The following is a 22,247-nucleotide window of genomic DNA, read 5'->3' as shown; positions in this document are numbered from 1 at the left end:
TAATGACTGTTGACAGAAAGTGGTGATGCACAACTCTGTAACAGCACCCACTTTATTTTCAAATAGGTATCACAGTGTCATTTGCAAATCCCTCACCCACAGACATACTGCAGGGCTGCACAAGAGAAAATTACAAATGGTACAGAAATATTCCAACAACACAAAATCTTCCTTTCCTTCCCCAAAATAGGCGTCACCTACCAACATCCACCTAGACAGATTTCATGCATGAATAGCAACCATAATGCCTGTTTTGCTTCTTTTCTCTTTTTTAATTTACTCCTGTTGCCATCCAGAAATACCCTGAAAGGCCACGAAGCAGTCTCAGTGTACAAAAATATCCCCTGGCTGCTGCAGGATAAGACTCAAATTCTGCAAATATTTCTGTGTTTATAGACACACAAGAGAGTTCAACAGACCGAAAGAATGTAAAGTGCCTTACCTCCCAACCGTAACCGGGATCTTTAAGGTGTGGCTGCTGCTCTCCTACGAAAGGGCCAAACTTTTCCCCTGCTTCAATCTTCCTTTTGGTCCATATCCCTAATCCTGCTCCTGGAATGTTGGATTCTCGAAGCTCAAACTCTGAGGGAATGGGAATGTCATCAGGAATGTATATTGGAGCCTTGTAAGGAGAGCTCTCCTTTGGTGTGAAAGCTTCGTTGGAGGTTCCTGGAGAAGACAGCTCCTGAACACTGACAGACATTGGGCACGGGATGTTTGCAGCCTCTCCATCAGCTTCTGGCACTTCCTCCAAAGGAAGTTCAGGAAAGCTTTCATACAGACATTCATCACCTGGAAAATAAAGCCAAACAGTAGGATTTGAAATATCCTGACAGGTTTTGCATATGAAACACTTGCAGCCTGCACATGAAACAGAGGACAGTTTGGTAGGCGGGCAGCACCTTCATCAATCACTAGCCCTGCAGCCTGGAAGGAGCCTTTTCCCTATCATAGGCCTGGAGGTACACAGAGTTTCTCAATATTCCTGACATCAAAAGTGGTTTACATCATTGAACACAAGCAAGGGAATTACATGCAGATGTACAGGCAGGCACACCCTATTGTCCAGTCTGGTCCCAGACATAGTGCTTTGCATTGCCTACTCTTTGAAATTACAATTGAAAGCCAGCATTATAAGTTACAACTGAAATCTAAGTGAAGTGAAAAGCAGGAAAGCTTTACTGGTCTTTCAGAGAGACAGATTGAACTTAAAGTAGCCAAAATTAAGTTTGATGGCCTCCAATTAGTCTTTGGAAGAAAGGATCCAGCCTACCACACAACTCTTGGCAAGAACTTCAGCCGATGTAAATCAGTGTCTTACCATTGACCTCCAAGAAATGCAATGGTCTAAAATAAGTTCAGGATCCAAACAGCACCTTATAGAGAACATGAAACTTCTCCTCTTACAGTTGCAAAAAAACCTGGGGCAGATCCAAAACCCATTAAAAAAAAAAATCCTTCATCTCTGGGCCTTAGCCAGCAGACAGCAAAAAGAAAACCTCACTGTTTTTGACAGCTCAAAACGTAAGGCTGATTGTACATTCCTTTTAGATAAAAAAATCTGACTGACTTGAGCAGGGGCTTTAGCTGCCTCAGCCATACAGTACTCAACCCTATAATACACGCAAGGAGCAAAGAAAAAAACATAAAACCTTCTTAATTATTTACATTCATTTGACTTTATTAATGTTACTGCACTTTTCCTGCATACCAGAACACATTCCACTTACTTCTAACATAAATAGGAGGTGAGAATACTATTCTCCAAGGAATAAGATCGAGAGATCAGGTATTTAAGATCTGAGCATAAGGATATTTGCATAATATGGTTGGCTCAGAAATTAAAGTGTTACGCTGTGCTTGGCATTTAGAATGACTCTGTTTCAGTGAAGAAACAGGAAACTTTAAAATGTTCTTTCAATTTCTTGCTCATTTAAGAAACTATCCATGGCAGATTAGCACCGTATGCCTTTTCCACTAGAAACTGGTCATAGCCCATTATCTCTCACATCTTTGTTACATATTATCTCACAGTTTTATATCTGTACTTTCATGCTTCTGGTACTGCCTAAGACAAACACTGGGACATAACAAATCATTGGAATAGATTGCTCCCATCACATGACTGGCAAACTGGATTCTTCATCTGTGAGCAATTTATTCACAGCCATGAACTGTTTTTCTTTCTTTTATGTGGCACTGGCTATGACCTCATACGTGTCACAAGAAAGTTCAGCTACCCTTTGCCTCAGCCTCTGGTTTGGCAGACTCTCCCTGCACTTTAACAATTAGCCCCAATATTGATCAGTTTGTCACTTTTCTAATACCTGGCTCTCTGAGAAGTCAAAAATCTTGACTGAATCTACCATTTAGCTGAGAAGGACACACAGGGATGTTCCATCACTAGTGCTTCAGAAATTCTGCCTGTGGTAGCTCAGCAGAGCTGAGTTTGGCAAAGATGCTCAAGAGCTCATGAAGGTGCCCGTGCAGAGAGCTTGCTCTGTGTGTAGCACCTATGAACCCATGCCTGTATTTTCCCGCTCACAGCAAAACTCAACCTGCACGCCAAGGGACAGGACAGAAGACATTAAAAGGATAGAGACACAGCTCCACCTGGATGTCACCTTCCATCTCACCCTGCACTGAAACAACCGTGTTATCAGCCATCTCTGGCCTTGCTGCTGTCCCCAAACACAGCTCTGCTCAAGTGTGGTGGCACAGGTGGCAGAGGCTGGTCTGCATCTCCAGAGCATCCCAAAAACTCAGTGCATTCCCTGTCTTTGCAGGCCAGCAGTGATGCTGCATCCACCCAGGGCATGCTTGCTCCCATTCAGATGCATTCCCCCAACTGTTTAGATTGCAGCCCTGCTTAAAAGGCTTCAGTTGTTTTTGAAACAGGAAAAAAAAACCCTAACCCATGTATACACAGGGGTGCAGGAAGAGAAATCACACAAGGAAAGTGATCTGGATGATGATAAGCACATGGCTCACTGGAAGGGGGGCTTTAAAAAATTCAGGCATCTAAATCCTACTGATTTTCCATGACAGCTGGGTGCATGACACTCAACCTTCTTAAAAGGCCTGTCTCACACAGGCACTGCCATTTTCCCAATTCCACCAAGCAGTGCCCCATAAAACCAAGGCTCTCCCTGTGCCACACTTGACTCTCCTCCGCAAAACAGCTCAACCAAATTGTTTAAGTCACAGCAAGCACGACTCAGGCACACTGAGTCTTCCCCCCTACAGGGCCACCTTCCTCAGTCCCACTCACCAGCAGTGCCTGCCCACAAGCCTGCCCAAGCTGAGCCTCAAACCCTGAGCAAGCACAGCTTTGCAGATGTTTCTTCTCCCCTAGGGACAGTCCAGTTTAATTTCTCTCTTGCAGACTCAAAGGCCTCAGTTATACTTATCTCAGTCATTCTGGCTACACTCGTTTTTAGCCATATAGGGTCAAACCTGCAGCTGATAAATTGGCCTCTGGAAGGCTGGCAGGGAGACAAGTCCATTTGCTGGGTCTATTGTGCCTCCTTTGATTTCCAGCAACCACACCCAATGTCGTCGTTAAACATGGGCTTTCAGTTTTGAAAGCTCTGGAAAATATAATACGCCTATATATCCTAAAGCCCTAACAGTGTGAGTGAAACAGATTACTGAAATATTATTCTGCCAGAAAGAGCAACATATTCTAGCATAAGCATATTTTAGAACATCAAAATAAACAAGGAGTTGAATTACGACCTACCAAAAGACAAGAAGACCATTAAGATACATTTGTGAAATTAATGATAGAAAAAGCTATATTAAAATCAATGTACATGAACCAGGATCCAGTCTTCTTTGTCAAAGGGTGTGGGACAATTCTCATTATTTACATTCACGTGGAACAGAGGGACTTCTAACAAAACTGTGGGATATTCACAAATAGAAAATCTTTGTCAGGTTAGGATTAGACCCAGGGACTGGGCTGGTAAGCATCATTTTCTTAGTGAACTGCAAATCATTCACACAGACAGCACTGCAGTTTTGAAATTCAAGATGGCTTCTTTAAATTTCAGTAATTATCCCCATTAGAAATGGGATGAAATAAAACTGAGGTCCCTGATAAAGAAACAGATGGGATTAGGTCACGTGGAAGATTAGATATTAGTCTCCATAAAATTCTTCACTGCTATGTTACAATAAAAACATAAGCAAGCTTCACAGGAAACCAAGGAGGAAAGGTTAATTGCTACTAAATGACCAGGGTGGACACCTGCGTTTGCACTTTTGACACAACCTGGCATGCCAGCAGGAAAGAGTCCACATGGCTGCCTGCTGGGGATGTGCTTGATGAGGATGGGAGAGCCATGTGCTAAAGCTACCACCGTAACTCCAGGACCTGGGGTCACTTTGAGACCAAGAGGGCTCCTATGCATGGCTGGGAGGGGAGAGGACTTCCTTCCATTTGGATGTTGCTTAGCAGTTCAACACACTCTTCCTCTCCAAGAGCAATTAGGTAAGAGGCACTAATGACCACAGGAGGCAGAGGTTGTTGAATGCAACCCAAACTGCTTTCCAGTGGCTGGAATTGCCAGCTAGCAAAGGCATGCTACTTTCAAAAAGCACACTGGGTCATGCATCCCGGGAGATGATGCCTTTCTGCAGCTGAAATGCCACACAACAGCATCTCTCATCAAGGGGACAAGCTAGCCTGTTACATGTACCAGGGTTTCAAAGTGGTCTCCAACTCAAAGTTCACACAAAGTCCTTTAGGAATCGACTCTGCATCCAGATCTCCAGACACAAAGCCGCCCCTAACAAACACACACACCCACACAGGCTATCCATTCTCCCTTTCTTCAGGCAATTTGTACCTGAGGATATACATTCTTAAAACAAATACTGACTGATAAATCATCTAGCACAGAAATTCAGTTCTCTGCGCTGGGATTCATGCACGTGGACATCAGCAACTTAATCTCAAGTCATCTGGATGGCTGATTACTCTGGATAAAGGTAGGATGGAAGTAGAGAGCCTACTTCAGCAGTGTTTCTAACACCATGATTTTTGAGCAGCATGAAAAGCAGAGATAAAAGTGGAAGTGGGTCTTTGCAATGAGAATATACACTTAGGTTTATGCCTGCAGCTTCTCAAAGATGAGAAAGATGAGCCCTAGCCTCAAAGACTAGACATTGGAAGGACCTGGCCCTGTTTGGTGGGAAGAGAACAGACATCAGGAGTCTGAGCTCCACTAGCTAGAACTAGCCTGGTACAAGCCTTTGGAGAGGATGCATTAATGAAGGTTTTGGGGAAACATAGTTGGACAGTGTGAGTTAGTGTCTTCTCCTCCATAAGGCAAGGGTGGACCTGAGCATATTATGAAGCTCTAAATTGGATCTTTAAAAGAGACTAGAGAACATTTATATTTGTTTGACCTAACATTTCTATTCAGTGCTGAGGAAATTGGCGTGGAGTATTTGCAGGGATATCTGAAAAGTAGGCAGGCATTTCCTGTTTCATACAAATGGGACATGTTTATCTGAATTTCTGTTTGAACAAGTATTAAAGAAAAAAAAAAAAACAACTGTTACAGGCAGGGACTGATTGATTACAACATATATCCACATCTGTCACAGGAAGGTCAGGAAAAGCAGAAAATTAAAAGAAGAAAAGTAATTAGCTTCAAGAGGATCATATAGCCAGTGGTGAACTAAAAACAGGAGCCACCTAGGAGTCCCATACTAGGTAGGCACGTCACTCAGAGGAGGCTACTTGTACCTCCTCTAGAGGAGAAACAGAGAAGGATCCTTAGCTTTAGAAACATGCAGAGATTGGGTTACTATCTGCAGGCTCAGGTGGGACTCTAGCCAAGAGCTACATTACGTGAATGTTTTATCAGCATACGTACCTGAAACTGGATTGTGCTGCTCCCCAGTCACAGAACTGCTCTGTGAAGCTGGTCCTGATGGTGATTATTTATTATTTGTATTGTAACACAGTTGGGGGGGCCCCAGGCAGGACCCCATTGTGAAAAGCATCAGACATACCTAATCAAATGAGATTGGGTTCTAAATAGAGCTAGTAATGCCCAGTTAAGTGAAAGTCATAAAACTAAAAGGGGAGAGAAAAACTGTTTTATAAATAGAAAGCTTGGTTGTACACCAAGAGAGATTGCAAGCAGGTTCAGAGAAAAATGCAGCTCTTGAATCATTACTTCAATTACCAAGGAAAAATACCTTCACAGACATTAGCCTTCAAATGCACAGGTATTTTACATACACTGCTTGACCCTAGCACAGATGTGAGAAAACCAGTGTTGTGCTGAACACATTCAAAAGGTCCAACCCTGAACACCCTGTGCAGGGACCACGCAGTGAGAGCAAGGGGGACCAAAGCACCCTTGTGGTGACCCCCTTAAAGGCCAGATCCTGATTCTCTTATACGTCTGTTAAATCCAAAGTAATTACTTTAGACTTTCACCAGAGCACATGTCCTGGAGTTAGCCAAAGTTAGGGAATTTCTTCAGATTGATGCTAAGGTATAAAAATGAGAGGGAAAATGTGGTGCCCAGATTTCAGCTTCCCCTTCTTGCTGGTGACACTGCAGATTGCAGAGGGCACTGGCACCACACACTTGGCAAAGCCTGCCTGCACAAAGCAAACTCTTCTGCGGCGCCGGCAGAAGAGGGAGTTGTAGGAAAAGCTGCACAAAGGCAGGAGGAAAAGGCAGCCAGAGACAGCCTGTGCACAGCACGCTCTGGGGCTGAAGTACAGAAGTCACCAGCCTCTCAGGGTGCTGCACCGTGGGCTGAAGTATCTACAGGAAATGAAAAAGAAGCTCAGTTTGAATCATGGCTGGAGCATCCCATATAAAGGGTTGCTGCTAGTTTCTGTCCATGCCTCATGGCAAGATGCACATTGGTAACAACAGCACAGCTAATTGAAAAAATAAATTAAAAATCTACCTTGCATGGGAAGCAGCTTTTTCTTCTTAAATTACCGTGTTTGCAAAAAGTAACCCTGAAACAAGAGGCTTATACTACGAGCGGAAGTGAACTCCTGATGTTAAGATGAGCACCAAGGACTCGAGAGAAAACTGTTCAGAAGAGTGAGAAGGAAAGCTACAGACACTCAAGAACATCAGGTCTTTGAGAGAGGATAATTTCCGCATTGCCAAGTGTTGGTACTAGACCAGCAAAGTTGTAATATAGTAACTGCACAGGGACCCGCCCGTCATCTCTGGCAATTCTCACTATCAGCCCCTGCAACAACTAGTAGCATTTGGTGCTCTGTCTAGTGTCAGACACGTCTAATTGAGTAACACAGTCAAAAGCATCTGATGTGGACCAGACACTGCTTTTTAATTAGGGTCCAGCACTGAGAGACTGCGGGTCAAAATCTACTTTCATTTGCACAGGAGCTGCTCTCCTTGATGTTGGGGGAAGCTGCACCTGCAAAGCTGAAAAGCAAAACCTGGCTGCTCGTGTTCCTGTACATTTTCCATATAAATTATTGTATTATGTGCAGCAACAAAGAATTATAAACGTTGGCTGGCACACACTGAATTTATTTACAAGTTAAGTCTAATTTTATTTATAGTTCCTGTACAATCATCTCTGGTAGAAATATTTATGTTATCTGTACTTCTGGTCTGTTAGAGTCTACTGCAATCATAAACACTGCTGAAAAATTATTTGCAGTTAGCAGCGTTTAAACAACCCATTATATCACTAGCTAGAGCCAATAAACTTTCGTGCTGGTTGATAAAGTTTCTTCAATGGAATAAATATGTATTTGACTTTCAAAAATCTTTTCTAGGTTACACAGTGTGGGTTAAAAGGAGAGGGAAATGCCAGGGGTAGGGTTTGATATACCGAGGACCAAATCTGCAGATAGCAAGGAGCCTGTAGAGATCCACACTGGTTGGGAGGCAGGCCAAATCACGCTGGAATTCTAACTAACAGCTTAAAATTGTACCTTTGTAAAATATTTCAACTGAGTGGAACTGCAGCAGCTAACATCTACTCACTAATGTACTTTGTGACTCTGTGTGGAGTAGACCCAAGATGGGGGGGGGGGGGGGGGGGGAGGGAACCTGCCTTGAAATTTTGAGCCCTGAGTACTGGTCACTGCTAAGGGAGGAAAAATGGATTGGAGGAATCAGGTTTGTTCATTGTTCAATTGCCATAATGGCAAACATGACATATATTCTCATGCTGACACAGCATGAGTAGCCACTGTGCTTAGGAGAAAACTAAGGACAGGAAGGTTAAAAGTGAATTAGTGAGATCAGCCACTTATATATAGAAAATGCTACCTGGGAACAGAACTTGTATGAGCTGGGGTAAGACAGAAAATGTAACACACGTTAACAACCCCTGACAGGGCAAAAAAACCCTATTGCTGCAAAAGCACATTTTAAAATCAAGACAATTACTTAAACTTACAGTATTATAATGAACACAAACGAAACTTTATCTCAATGTAATAAATCAGTGCAACTGAACTTTTTACTGATTCATAGACCTTCTCAGCTTAAAACAGTAAAGTGTTACAAAGTAGCACTGAAAATCACATGCCTCTTTCTAACAGAAAGCAGTAATAAAAGATGACTATTCTACCAAATTATAATGAAGACAGATAACAGAGTGAATTATAAAACAAAGGTTATAGATAGAGACTGAGCCTTGTAGAGGTAATGACTTTTAATTGGATTGAGTTTATCGTATTTTCAGAGGTACAGCACAACCAGAAGAAAGGATTAGAATTATTTCCACATTTCATTATTTGGCATAATGAGAAAACAGAGGGAGGTCCACATCCCTGATGTGTTTGGTAAGCCACAGGAGATGTTGAACATGTCAGTATCTGGCAGAGTACGGTCCTGAGACACAAACGCATTCATTGCCTTCTAATGCAGCGAAGTGCAATCACTTGAGAGACGGGGGGGAGCGAAAAGATAGAAAAAGCCAGGTCATGAAGTTTTGTTTCAAAAGTACATTACAAATAAAAAGGAATTTAACCCCTTCCTGTCAGCAGCCACTTAGGTACTAGCCCACAAACAACCATACTTCTGCATTGGGAAGCTGAGCAATTTTCACTCAAAACACCAACAGGTTAAGAAAAAAAAAACAAAAACAAACTGGTGATGGCTCAACCACCCCATCCCCTCCCTGCATAGTCAGAATATCACAGCAAAAAGTCCCTGGGGAAACCATCAGGGAGGGGACATGCCCTGCTTGAATCCCAAAGGAATGTCATGCACACACTCCACTTGAGAAGAAAAAGGCACATGGGACAATTGGGACAAAGCAGCAGGCTATGGAAGAGCAAGAGCTGACAGATTATCGGAAAGGTCCCGGGAACAGGGCGGGATATCAATGATGTACCCAAGTATTTCAGGGAGAGCTTGAGCTTTGAGGAGTTGCCTCTGGAAAACAGCTGCTGTACAGAAAGGTTTGTACCAACAACCAGACAGCTTTTTAATTCTGCTATTACAGTAAGTCTTAATTATAACTGGGTGACACTGTGATACACTGTAGTTAAGTCCTTGAAACACTAACAGAAGTACTCATAACAAATACACTAATCAGGAAAAGTATCCAATCATTAATCCTACAATACTGTCCACTTCAAAAACTCAAGGTCTGGCAAGACTGGTTTCCAGCATTTGTTTCCGAGGAGATACAAGGCCACAATTTTTCCTGCAAGTGACTTCTCAGCATCATGTGCTATAGTTATAACTCCACAAGGTCACCCAGTAACAAGTGGGATGTACTTAGCTGATTGGAAAATCATTAATCTTAAGAGCAACTACAGTTCATGTTACATGTGAGTGTATTCTGCATCATTCTGTAGGGCATCAGTATGTGTTTATATCCAACCTGCTTGGATCAGTAAAGTTTTTTTGCTGTTTTTTTTGTTGTTGTTGGTTTTAATTATTTGTTATGGGGAGAGGGGTGTTCATTTGTTGGGGGGGAGGGTGTTGGTTTTGTTTTTTTAACAAAAATAACCCTCTAGGACAGTTTCTTTTCACCATATGAAGGAGCACTCCAGCATGACAGCATTGTTTTGGGTGGGATTACTACAAGACATGGATGGTAATTTGTTCCCATGTGTATCTGTGAAACTTAGGTCCTTGGCTGGCACACACAGCTTTGAAAAGTTCTTCTAACCAGTGTTTCACCCAACACAAAATGCAAACATATTTAAAGTGCAAGAATCTTGTTTCATTTCTCCAGGGGGAAAAAAACAAACAAACAAACAAAACACCATGAAACACATTCTGAACCAATTTTCTCCACTGATCCCACTTTCACTTTGCTCCAACTCCTGCCTGTTCCTCCAAACACTTCATTTGCTCTGACAAACAAATTCTGTCTATCCCAGCTGTACATTTTTTAAAAGCACTTATTAATATCAAAGTATTTATGATCAATAAAATCCATTTCTTTTTCCTGGCACTTTTCAGAAAGTGAGTCTGTTCCACAGACAACAAACTTGGGATTTATGGGGTATCTTAATATCAGTGGGACTTCTGCCAGTGACTTTAATGAAATAATTTCAGTAGCAATGCAGATAAGGTTGGTCCATGAAAGCAACAGCATTTTTTGCAGGCATCCAAGCACAGGTGGAATAAAGCTACTTGCTGCCCTACAGCAAGCCACAGAGCTCATGGCAGTATGACCTTAAACAAGGGTGGAAGCAAAAGAAAACTACAGTTCTCCATTGCCTTTCTAAGACAGTTTATTTTTTCTTAAAGTGTGGCATACACAAGACTGTGATGAGCTGTAAGGATTTTAATAAGTAATTATTTTTCTTGGCTTTTGTGTAAGACAAGGGGAAAGTCCAGGCTTTTTGTAACCAAATCACCCACATGGAGATAAAACCAGGGCCCAGCCCTTCCATCACCACAGTACTTCACACACTCCTCTAGCCTGGTCAAGGGATGTTGCACAGTCACCAACCACAGCTCCCTCCTTCTGCCCTCTCTCCATCCTCTGCTACAGAAAGATGTTTGAAAAACAGAGGTTAGCTTTTCCCTTGAAAGCCCTTAACTTTCCTTACACTCTCTCCCATTTCCCTCTTCTCACTTTTCTCAGAACTGTTTAATTTTCTTTTCCATTTTGTTACTACAAAAAAAAAATCAGTGAAAAGAAAAACAGAGACATTAAAAAAACCTAAATATTACAGCTTTGAGAGTTTTGCTGAGTCATCAGAAGACTCTTTTTCAAAAAGAAAAGTGTTTTCAGAAATTAGGCAAACCCAGGATGTTGTCACCTCTTTCCTATAAAATTGTTCCTTGAGCAACTTAGAAACTTTTCTGAGAGTGTTTGTCTGGCTGTGTTTTTACCTGGCATGTCTCTGAAGGCTAAGCTCTCTGTGAGATGACTGCTTTGAGGTTTTCAACACAAGAGTTTTCCACTCTTGCTTCTCTCACCTGCTGGTGGTCCACAGCCAACACCAGGAGGTGCCTGCTCCCTCCTTCATAAGTATTTGCAACCTCAGCCAAAACATACCCTTTGCTACACCCTCTACTTGGACAAAGAATAACACCTCACTCTGCTCACCCCTTTTCCTTGTTCTTCAGAGGAAAATAAGCAAAACTGGTTACATCCATCTGAAGGGAAAAACTTTTGCCTGCAGCTCTCCCCAACTGCCAACAGTGCCTTTGTCTCATGCTTGGAGACCTCCAACCAAGCCAAAGCTTCACAGAGATACTACAGACACAGAAACCATTGGCAAGTTTTTGAGCAGCAGAGACCAGTTTTTTCCAGAGCAGCTAGTTAAAAAAAAAAATAATGAAAAAAAAAAAAAGAGTATTTCAGCACAGACAGGAGTGAAAGGAAAGAAAGACCTCCTGGGCTCTCACTTCCCGGGGTCTATCAAACCATGGAGCCTTTGCTTATGCTGTGACCAAGTAACTCTGCACATTCAGTTTCTTGTGCAAAAAATATCCAGTAACGAATTCTCTCATTCCCTTTTGGGTTTCCCATTTCTTCCACAGGATCATATTATCTCATTTGCCTCAGATGAGCCCCATGGCAAATAGCTCATCTCTCCCCAGTGCTTTGAAGATGCAAAGCAAGACAGTATGGAAATGCCAAGTGCTCTGTAACAGCAGATGCCAGCAGGCTGTTGTAAGGCGGGAGGGGTGACAGTCCTTATTCTGATCACATCCTCCCTCCAAAATCAACAGTGACACCAGTGTGAAACCAGAACGAGTTCCCTGCTGTGAAACAGTTAACATCAGTTAGATCTATTTTGACTTTAAAAAAAAAAAAGAAGAGAAAAAGTCTGAGAGTACAGTTTATTTTACATGGCTTCCTGGTGAAAGCCTCAAATGTTTTGTAGATATTTATTGATATATGTTAACTGCAAAGAAAGTTAACTGCTAATGTAATTTATTCCATTCTTTGTTCCATACACCTTGTATCATTTTCTATGAAGCTGTTGATCTTGGAGAAGCAGAGGGATCTTGGTGAGCTGCTAGAGGAGAGCAATAAATCAGCACTCCAAAAGTTTCTGGTTCATCCCAATGACTTGGAAGCAAACTTGAAAAATCGTTTTTTGTTTTCCCCCTCAAACTGGCAACCTTCATGAGCTCTATTGTTTTCATGTGCAGGCTGATACACAACAGCTTAAATAAAACATAGAACTTAATAGAGCAAATTCAGCCTTAGTGTAATAGGATGCCTTGCCATTAGAGAGACCTTGGCCCAGGGCTCTCCATCCCAAAGGATCACAGAGGGCCCTGCAAGCTCAAACTAACATGCTGTTGTTACATACTTCAATTCTACTTATTATGTCACTACAGACTAATCTTCCATTATAAAGAGTACTTAACTAACATCTATTTATGTTTACAGACATGGATTTAAGTACTGTTTATAATTACAAGAATGTATATATACAAAATGTATATGTAATATAATAATATATACACCCAGAAACTCATTCTAAATCATGGAAGTGATGGAGTCCTTGAGTAGAAATGGCTTGAGTGTGTTTTATGTGAGGAAAGCAGTGTGACTTTTCCTGATGTTGTTCTGAGAATGGGATGAATTCCTTTCTTCCAAAATAAAATCAATAATACTCAGAAATTTTCGAGCTAGACCATTATGCTTTACAAAGCCATAAGTGGTCATGAAAGAAATCTTTTTGTATGATACTCTTCATATCATCAGTATCTGTGCTAGGAGAGCAGAGCAGGAGCAGCATGGGCTTCACTTGCTCAAGCAGCTGCAATGCAATTGCTGCTCACAGAAGAGATTTTCTGAGTGAAGTGGAAGCATCCAATCTCTTTATAAATTTTCCCTAGTAAGTTCATTAGAAGCTGATGTCAAATAAATGCAACTCTTTCTAGAGCACTAGAGCACTTTCTAAAGCAGGCATCAAACTGGTATTTCATTGACCTTCTCTCCACACTCCTGTGAATCTTAATTCAGCAGGTTATGAAAGGTCACACAGAGCTCCAAGCATGGCAAAGGAAATCATATACAAGGATTATCAAAAAGAGTGACTGAGGGAGCTCTTGTTGTTTAGCCTGGAGAAAAGGAGGCTGAAGGGAGACCTTCTCACTCTCTACAGCTCCCTGAAAGGAGGGAGTAACAAGGGGGTGTTGGTCTCTCCTCCCAAGTAATAGGTGATAAAACAAGAGGAAATGGCCTCAAGTTGTGCCAGGAGAGGTTCGGATTTGAAATTCAGATTTACTGAATGGGTTGTCAGGCACTGGCACAGGCAGCCCAGGGAAGTGGTAGAGTCACCATCCCTAAAGGAATTTAAAAGCCATGTAGATGTGGTGTTGAGGGACATGGTGTAGTGGTGGCCTTGGCAGTGCTGGGTTAACAGCTAGACTTCACAGAATTGTCAGAGTTGGAAGGGACCTCTAGAGATCATCTATTCTAAGTCCCCTGCTTAAGCAGGATCACCCAGAGCACATTAAAAAAGGACTGCACCCAGGAGGGTTTTTAATATCTCCAGAGAAAGAGACTCCACAACCTCCCTGGACAGCCTGTTCCAGTGCTCTGTCACCCTCACAGTAAAGAAGCCTTTTCTCATATTTAAATGAGATGTCCTATGTTCCAGCTTGTGCCTGCGCCCCCACAAAGCCACAGTCAGCTGCTCTGCAGAGCATTAGCTGAGGATTCACATACTGACCATATCCCACATGGGAAATGCTGGAGATCAGCAAAGAAAGCCTTCAAGGAGCTCTAAAGTGAAGACTGAGCTCTGGCAAGCCTTACACAGTAGCCCAATTCTGGGCACATGGAAAAGCTGCATTTTGGTGAGGGCTCTGGCCAGAGACTACAGAAAGGTCAGCTGGAGGAAGGAGCCAAGCCCAGCTGTGGGATTCCTCTCCCACATCCCATGCTCAGAGCTGGCTGTGCCTCTCCTTCCACCACACCATCCTGCTTTCCCTGCCACAGCCATCATCACCCCTAAGATCAGTGGGAGCACCAGGATCTCACATGTACCAACCCAGCAAGAACACAACTGACTGCCTAAAGCTTGAGCAATACTTCCCAAAACCCACAAAATCTGAACCAAGCCCTGTGGTCCAAAAGGAGCTTCGGGTTATTAGAAAGTGTTTGCAAGAAGCACATTGCCAGGGCTGAGACCACAAGAGTTGCTGCCCAGTTCCCAGACTGGACTGGCAGACTCCTACCATGCAGTAAAGCCCATTTCCATTCCCTGCTGCTCACCAGGGACTTCATCTTGGGTTAACCTTATGTTCCCCCACCAAAGGCCAAACCCTGAGCACTTAAGGACCCACAGGGAATTCTGCAGGAGAAAAATAGCTGAACACCAGTTTTGTCCAGGTATTTTAGCACAACAGGATAGTCAAATAAATACCACTTGTTTAAAGTGCAAATCCCAGCAACTTCTTTGAACAGAAGCATTTGGTAGTTGACACATCTACATTCATATGTGAAGTTCTTTGTCATTGCAGCCCACCTGTCTCAGAGCACTGAAATCAAAAACAGGAGTAATTCTCAAATTTCACCTCAATTTAATCCATCACAGAAAGAGGACTGGTTTTGCACTGTATAAAAAAAACCACCAGGACATTTAAACAAAGTGACACAGATCATCAGCAGATCAACTGAAAATGACAGCTCAATCAAACAAATGTATGTTGAGAATTTCCACAGGGCAGCTCTAGCTGCAGCCAAACCAAATTTGTTTAGTATACATAAGTTAGCTGCTTAGAAGCATTCAGTATGCTGCTAGCCAGATGATGACTTTCCCAGATAAACATCTATTTAACCAAACATCCCCCCATCCATGAAAGTGCTAGCAGTTTTGATGCATTTGCTTAGTCTCTTAAAAATATTACTTCGCTCCGGTGACAGGCTGGTACCGACCCAGTCATGTGGCACCTAAGTAAAAAATAACTAAACACTCCTTTAGAAAAAACGTTATCACCACCAAAAGGTAAGCAAAAACTCTATAATCCTGATGAAGTGCTTCTGGCTGCCGATAAATTCACAAAGTGGCATTAAGGTGAAATACAAATTACAAACTTGGGAAGTGCAGGAGAAAACTGCATTTGTGCCATATGTCAAATGTATGGAGAGGAGGGGAACTGCCTGGTTCTTCTTTTAAAGTGAGGTGTTCCTCCTGAAATCAATGACAAATCTCCTCTTGATTCCAGCAGTGCCACATAAAGGTTTTTACTGAGGAAATATATTGATAAAAGCTTCCCCTTGTCAATTCTTCCCTGCTTCAGAGCAGCTTTTCTGCAACATTATTTACTAAGAGAAGAAGTGGTAAAAATAGTTTTGAGGGTTAGGAACTCATTTGGCAAATATAGTTTGGAGGTCATTAAAATGTGTGAAGTTTTGGTCAAAATTGGACTCTTGAGTAAGAGAGGCTCCAGTTCAGACCACAGTAGCATTCCTTCCTCTGGCAAAATCAAGGAGGCTCCTCTGGACTCAAGCCAGAAGGACATGGTCCATATCCACTGAAATCAGTAGCCAAAAGCCCCACCTGATGCTCAAAAGCCAGTTTTTGTTTAGTATGACCATTTTAGGGGCTCCTGTCATTCACTCAGCATTTGTACGTGTATCTCTGCATGGGTGCTTAGGGAGTGGTCATGCAACTGTACCACTCTAAGCTGAATAATGGACTGGGAAAGACTGACTAATCTAATGACTTTCAATGTAAATTGCAATTTTGGTGAAAGCTTAGTTTTTAATTTATTTCATTCTACTTCTGATTTCTAAATAGACTTAAAAAATAAAAGCTACTAGGCAATACATATCCTCTCTTCAAAGTTCTGTCAAGCAAAAGAGTGCCTATAAAACACATTTTTCTGATGGACATCTGCTTCCTATTCAATATCCACAAAGAGAATATTTACTAAAAAAACAAATGCAACAAATTAGGAGGCCTGTGATGCTGGTACATCCTGAGGAGCAGTGTTTACACAACAATCAGAGCAACCTATGATGATGATGGAGAGAATAGATGCTTACAGGTTTGTCAGAACTTGGCTCCTGGGGTAAAAAAAATGCACTGAAAGGTGGTCTGTAAGTGGTCTGATAGCTCTAAGTAGCTGGTGCCCTGCCTGGAGACTGCCTGAGAGAGCCAAAACCAGTCGGCCAAAGCCGGCAGGAAGAGATTCAAGGGTTTTTCTGGTTTCTCATTGCAGAAGAGGAGGCCAAGCTGCCCATGTCTAAATGCAGCAGCCCTAGTGTCCTCACCACCAGTGACCATAAGTTCAATCAAATAAAGAAGGTGGGCCCAAAAGTAGAAGAGTCTGATGGGACTGGGGGAGAAGGAGAAAAAAATCCCTAAGTGCTGCTTTACCAGCCTGGTGTGAAGGGTTTGCTGTACACAAAACCACTCACTGTTGAATACCATGGAGTTTCCTTAAAAAGGCTCCACTTGGGATGAGTTTAAACTCACAGGTTCCAAATGCATAATCACACTTTTGCCAGAGTTTGCAAGCTGACATTGCTGGGGAAGAAAAATACAGGAAAACAGAGATAAAGAACAGCAAAATTCAAAGTATTAACCCCATGAAGAATTCCTACTCAATACAGTTTTATTCAAACGCTGTGTTTCTCGAAGTGCAAAAGAGCCACCTGATGATAACAGGGCACACATCACAAGGCTCAAAGCTCGTGTTATTTTCAATGACGCAGAATTGTTTTTTTTCTTTTCCCTTTCCACTTCCCCTGAAAATAACACACAGAAAAACAAGCTAAAGACACTCATACAATGGGGAAATTTAAACAAGATGTAATCTTATAAATTAACACTCAGATGAGAAGCAAGCATAAAAATAAATAGGAAGAGGAGCTTAGATAAATTAACCCAGAGTACTCAGAACAACAAAACAACAAACAAAAATAAACACACAAACCTCCCCCCCACCCCCAACCCCCTCAAAAACAACAACTAAGAGGATATGGTAAATTATCCTTGGTTTTAGCAGTATGGATGTTTTCAAATTGCATGCCTGGAGACAAACAAGCTCAGATGACCCCATGCAGCTCCTGAGTATTACTGTCCTCTTTCTCTCTAATCCCAGCATAGGAGCTACACATAAATTATGATTCCCAACTAGTTGAGTTGCAGCACGAACTCTGCTGACAAAGGTACTGAAAGGGAGATGCAGATTGCTGGTAGGGGGTTTCAGTTCTTACAGGAAAACCAAGGATCTGATCATAAAATCATGCTCACTGATGAGTGGCTTGTCGCTTAAATCCAGTTTTATTCCTGTGGGCAAAGTTTTTTTATTCTTAGTAAGTTAAACACACTGATGCAAAGAGCCAAACAGGGCATATAACCAACGTCCTACTGTTTACTGAAGAAAATATATCCAGGTCATTTTATAAATGGGGAAATCTTTTCTTTCACTTTCTGTCAGTCTACTGCCCACGGTAGGAGTCCATGCAGCTGCCTCAAACTGAACAATCAAGTTTCCTAGTTTCACTAGGAGCTGCTAATAGTGTTACTAATTTTATCTGCAGCCTTGATGCAGCGCTAATTTAACTCAGTCCAGAGCAGAGCTGAATCAGCTTATAGTGGGTATTGATAAGCTTCATATGAAGAAAAAATGGTCATAGAAGCTAAGACTGATAGGAGGGAGAAGCAAGAAACTCTGCTTCATAACCATGACCACCACATGGAGATCTGCAGGAATCAAAGCACAGGATGCACTACGGTTTCCACCACATTCCTCAGACTCTGAGATCTGCCAATATTTTGCACGTAAGCATGGGGACCTTCAAAAGAGCCGGTTTTGTCCCAAGAAAGTACAAAACAATCACTACAAAGGAAAGTAATGAAAAATCCTCCTCCTGAACAAACATGCCATAAAAATAAAGTGTAAATCATAAAACCCAAATGAAAACAACCACTCCTCCCCCAAAATTGCCTAAATAATGGGATGAGGAAGTTTTCACTGATTAGATTAAATACCATGGAGCACTTTCAGACTCCAGCAACAAACTAGTTTAAAAGCAGTGACAGAAAGCAATGCATGACAAACAGAACAATCCAGGGATGTGTGGAGGCAAAGTGAGGCTGGATCCAGAGTCGTTGGGCATGGAAAAGTCTTCTCAAAAGCAAACTACCTTGGCTAACTCTGCTTTTGGGGTTTTGCTGCTCAGGTCAGTGGAAGAAAAATGAGGCTAACATTTTTGTAAACTCCAGTTCTTGAAAGCAAAGTTATTACTCTGAGGACCGAGCACCATCAAGCACAAAACTCTGGCATCACAGCTTGAGACAAAATGACAGACCCTCACACAAAGCACCTCAGATTATTTGCCCAACTCAGCAGAGCAAAACAGGTCGTACATTGCAGGACTAAAACAACATGATGCTTAGGAATTAAATCTCTTAGACAAAGGGTCTCCACATTTATTGTACTGCAGTAGGTCTCAATGTCAAATATCTCCGTCTTACAAGGGGTCAGCTTCCTACCCCTTACTTTGTCACTTTCAGCCTGGGATGCAAAAAGTCCAGCAGTGACAGAAAGGAAAGGGAGGATGCTAAAATTAGTTTCTTCACTGTATTTTGCCTTGGGATACTTTCATTCTTTAGAGTGTTCCCTTCCAAACACACGGAAAAAACAACAGAAAAAAACAACCAGGTGGATTATGTTATCCACATCAAAAGGTGTTACAAGCATCAGTGCAACACCAGGGAATCCATGGTTGCTATTACCCAGCCACCAAAGCATAAATCTCATGGTAGCCTGTTCCACCAGGACACTGGAGCACCAACACTGTTTGGAGGCACCTTTCACACAGCTCTGATAGCAGCTAGCCTTTCCTCCATTGCTCCTCCTTCACCCTTCTTATTGCTAGAAAGCACATTTCCAGCCTCAGAATATTCATGGACACTTTATTGCCTATTTGTATTTGTTCCAACGCTGTCCTTTAGCTTAAATGGTTTGCTGGATGTGTTTATCACCTTCAGTATCAGTCATGACCTCTATCAGCTTTCATTTCTCTCAGCTAAACCAACCAAGCTTTTTAGCCTATTCTTGTATTCAATTATCAATCATCAACTGTTCAATTAGAGATGGTGCAACTCTAACACACAAGCAACCTCAGAACAGGAGATTTCATCTCAGCCACCATGACAGAGACAACATAATGTTGCATCAAGAGCAAGTACACAATCCATAAATCAGGATAGAAAGCAGGGGCAAGAGGAGAACTGAAAGCAGCATCTCCCCTTTCAGTGGGTTAAATGTGACTTTCTCCTGCATTGCTGCAGAAATCAGGTCCAGGAGAAGCTGCTCTCAGGAAGCAATTACAGGGAAGCAGCAATGCAGAAGATGGATCTGTGTCTCAGCTCTTCCACATGTCACTTCTAAGCAAGGAGCTGGTCATATGGCTCACACATTCAAATCTAAATATTTCCAAAGGAAAATATCCCTGTGTATGAATATTATCTACTAGTGACACAGGATCTCAAATTGTGCAAAACACTTTGAAGAATTTTACAGACCAATCTGAAATGCATCAATTAAATCCTGATCTCTCTGCTGTTAAAGGCAAACTACTGATTGATGACATGGGGCAAGATGTCACCCATGCTCTCTGTTGCACTGTTATCGGGCTCTGTCATACAAATTTCACATGTGCCGTGGATGTGGGCAACCAGCAGTATGGGGAGAAGCTGTAAAACATAGTTGTATGAGTTTGAACCAGCACTTTCAATCATTTCTATTCAATCTACACAGGAACATCTTTGGAAATGCATCATTGCTGAAGATATTTTAAGCCCAAACTGTTTTTTTTTTTGCTTTAGTTCTGAATACAGGTGAACTCCACCACATAAATGTGTGTGTGTGTGTGTCTCAGAGCAGAGAGGAACCTTCTTTTACAAAGACCTTTCTTTGAAGCAATTTATCTTAGTGACATTAAAAAAAACAGGGTTTTTATACAGCTCCCTTTCATAAAAAATTACTAAAATTTAATTTAGTTCCAGTGTGAAATAAAAATTTTTTAAACATAATAGGCTTCTTTATAAAATAATTAACATCATACAGGCAGCTGCAGTGATTTTGCCTTTAATCAAGTCAAACTAAACATGTCCTAATTCCTTTTAATTAAAACACTTATTTGTATCATTTTATTTGCTGCAAGTATGATGACAGATGTGAACCTGCAGCAGGTGCATGTGAGTATATCTAACAATCACTAAACAGGTAAAATGTTTTAATCTGTTGTCATATTCCCACATCTCTCCACCTCCCTTCTGGGAAGGAAGGAGTTGTGCATACCTGCACCCCCCAGCAGGCAAATCCAAGCCTTGCCTGCTAATAGATGTTGAGGTTAACACCAAGTAACTTAAAGCTTCTCATTAATTACTGCTAATTGTCATGGCAATCTCCTTTCTCCATTTTACATCATGAGCAAATTATTTTTCATTGCAGAATAGGTGAGAGATCCTTGGGAAAACACACTTAGTTTCACTAATTAGTATGATCTGAATTTGAATTCTAAATTACAGAATGCTCTGTAATTTCAAGGAAAAAAAAAACCCAAACAACCCCACAAACCGTTCAGTGAAGTCAATTACATATTCTGAGAACTCAGCCCATAGATTAAGATAAACAGCACTGTAAACCTGTATCTCCATTAAAAAAAAAACCAAAAACACCAAAAAACCGCACAAAAAAAACCCACAAAAAAACCCCCACCTCTGATGGCTGAACATCCACCTGGCAATGCTGTCCCAAATAAAAAAGGAAAGAGACCCCTCTTCCAGAGACAGAGCTGAGAGGACACAGTCATGTCAAACCTGCCACAGCTCTAAGATGTTGCTTACTAGCATTAATAACCCCACCTTAGATACTTTAATTGTTTGCCCCCTTTGCCTTTCATCATCAATTAGGTCAATTTACATTTACCATCTCTCTGCCCAACCCACACCATGGTATTTCACACATCCAGTGATGGGTTCAGAACAAGGCTTCATTCAAAGCAGCAAGTGACTTTTTTTCAGGGAGGATGGACAGCTTGTGCAGACTCTGTCCAAGAGCTTTATCAAAGCTGGGTTTAGTTAGTTCTAAACTGCTGAAGAAGTCCTTCAAACCCCTTCAGCCCTCAAAGTTTGGAGGTTTCAATAAGTTATCTGGATGATTTTATCTTCTTGCACCATTCCAGAAGGATATCTCCATTGAATCCTCCTGGAATGAGTTTTCTTCTTGATGAGAAAAGTGAATTAAATATTCCTCTGTATAGATAGAATATCAAGGTGTAATTTTCTTAAAGCTTTGGATTTGGCTGAAAAATCCAAGCAGTGAAACACTGACCACAATTTATTTGGCTATTATGAACCAAGAGAGATGTTCAGAGCTGTGGAGGAAATATGAATAAAACCAGTTTCATTTATCCAACACCCCAGCTACTACTGAGGCTGACGTGCAGCTAGATGAGGACAGGCAGCTTGGTTTGCACTGCCAGGGTGACACAAGCCTGTGGTGTCAGACTAGCAGGAACTGGGTGAATAAATACAGGTAATGATTTATTCAATGTGTTTCTGTTTCAAATAATAGCTTGAGTAGATTATATTCTTTTACATGTCTCCTATTTAAATACATTTCTACATATTTTTAAAGTTGTGACTGACTGGAAATATTTGAGATTTTAGCTGTTTTGTTTAGCAATGAGCAAACCTTGTTTCTACCTCCAACCCAATGAGCCCCCAAACACTTCCAGCACAAGTTCATGCAGATGTGAAATTAATGTTCACCTTCTGCTGTTAACTTTTACCAGCGAAATAATAAATTCAGT

General features: G+C 41.6%; 1 protein-coding gene across 6 annotated transcripts in view; it reads right to left on the bottom strand.

The window, feature by feature from the left end:
- The window catches only part of MECOM (MDS1 and EVI1 complex locus), a 332,845-nt gene that overhangs the window by 182,756 nt on the left and 127,842 nt on the right, over positions 1-22,247 (bottom strand). For all 6 annotated transcript variants that reach the window (XM_051626185.1, XM_051626188.1, XM_051626191.1 and 3 more), the window contains exon 2: positions 443-792. In XM_051626185.1, the coding sequence (XP_051482145.1) occupies positions 443-792 (350 nt within the window). The remainder of the gene's footprint in view (positions 1-442; positions 793-22,247) is intronic.

The sequence above is a fragment of the Apus apus genome, chromosome 8 (assembly GCF_020740795.1).
Source record: "Apus apus isolate bApuApu2 chromosome 8, bApuApu2.pri.cur, whole genome shotgun sequence".
NCBI lineage: Eukaryota > Metazoa > Chordata > Aves > Apodiformes > Apodidae > Apus > Apus apus.
The sequence above is the reverse complement of the archived record's forward strand: the minus strand, read 5'-3'. Positions and strand labels throughout refer to the sequence as shown.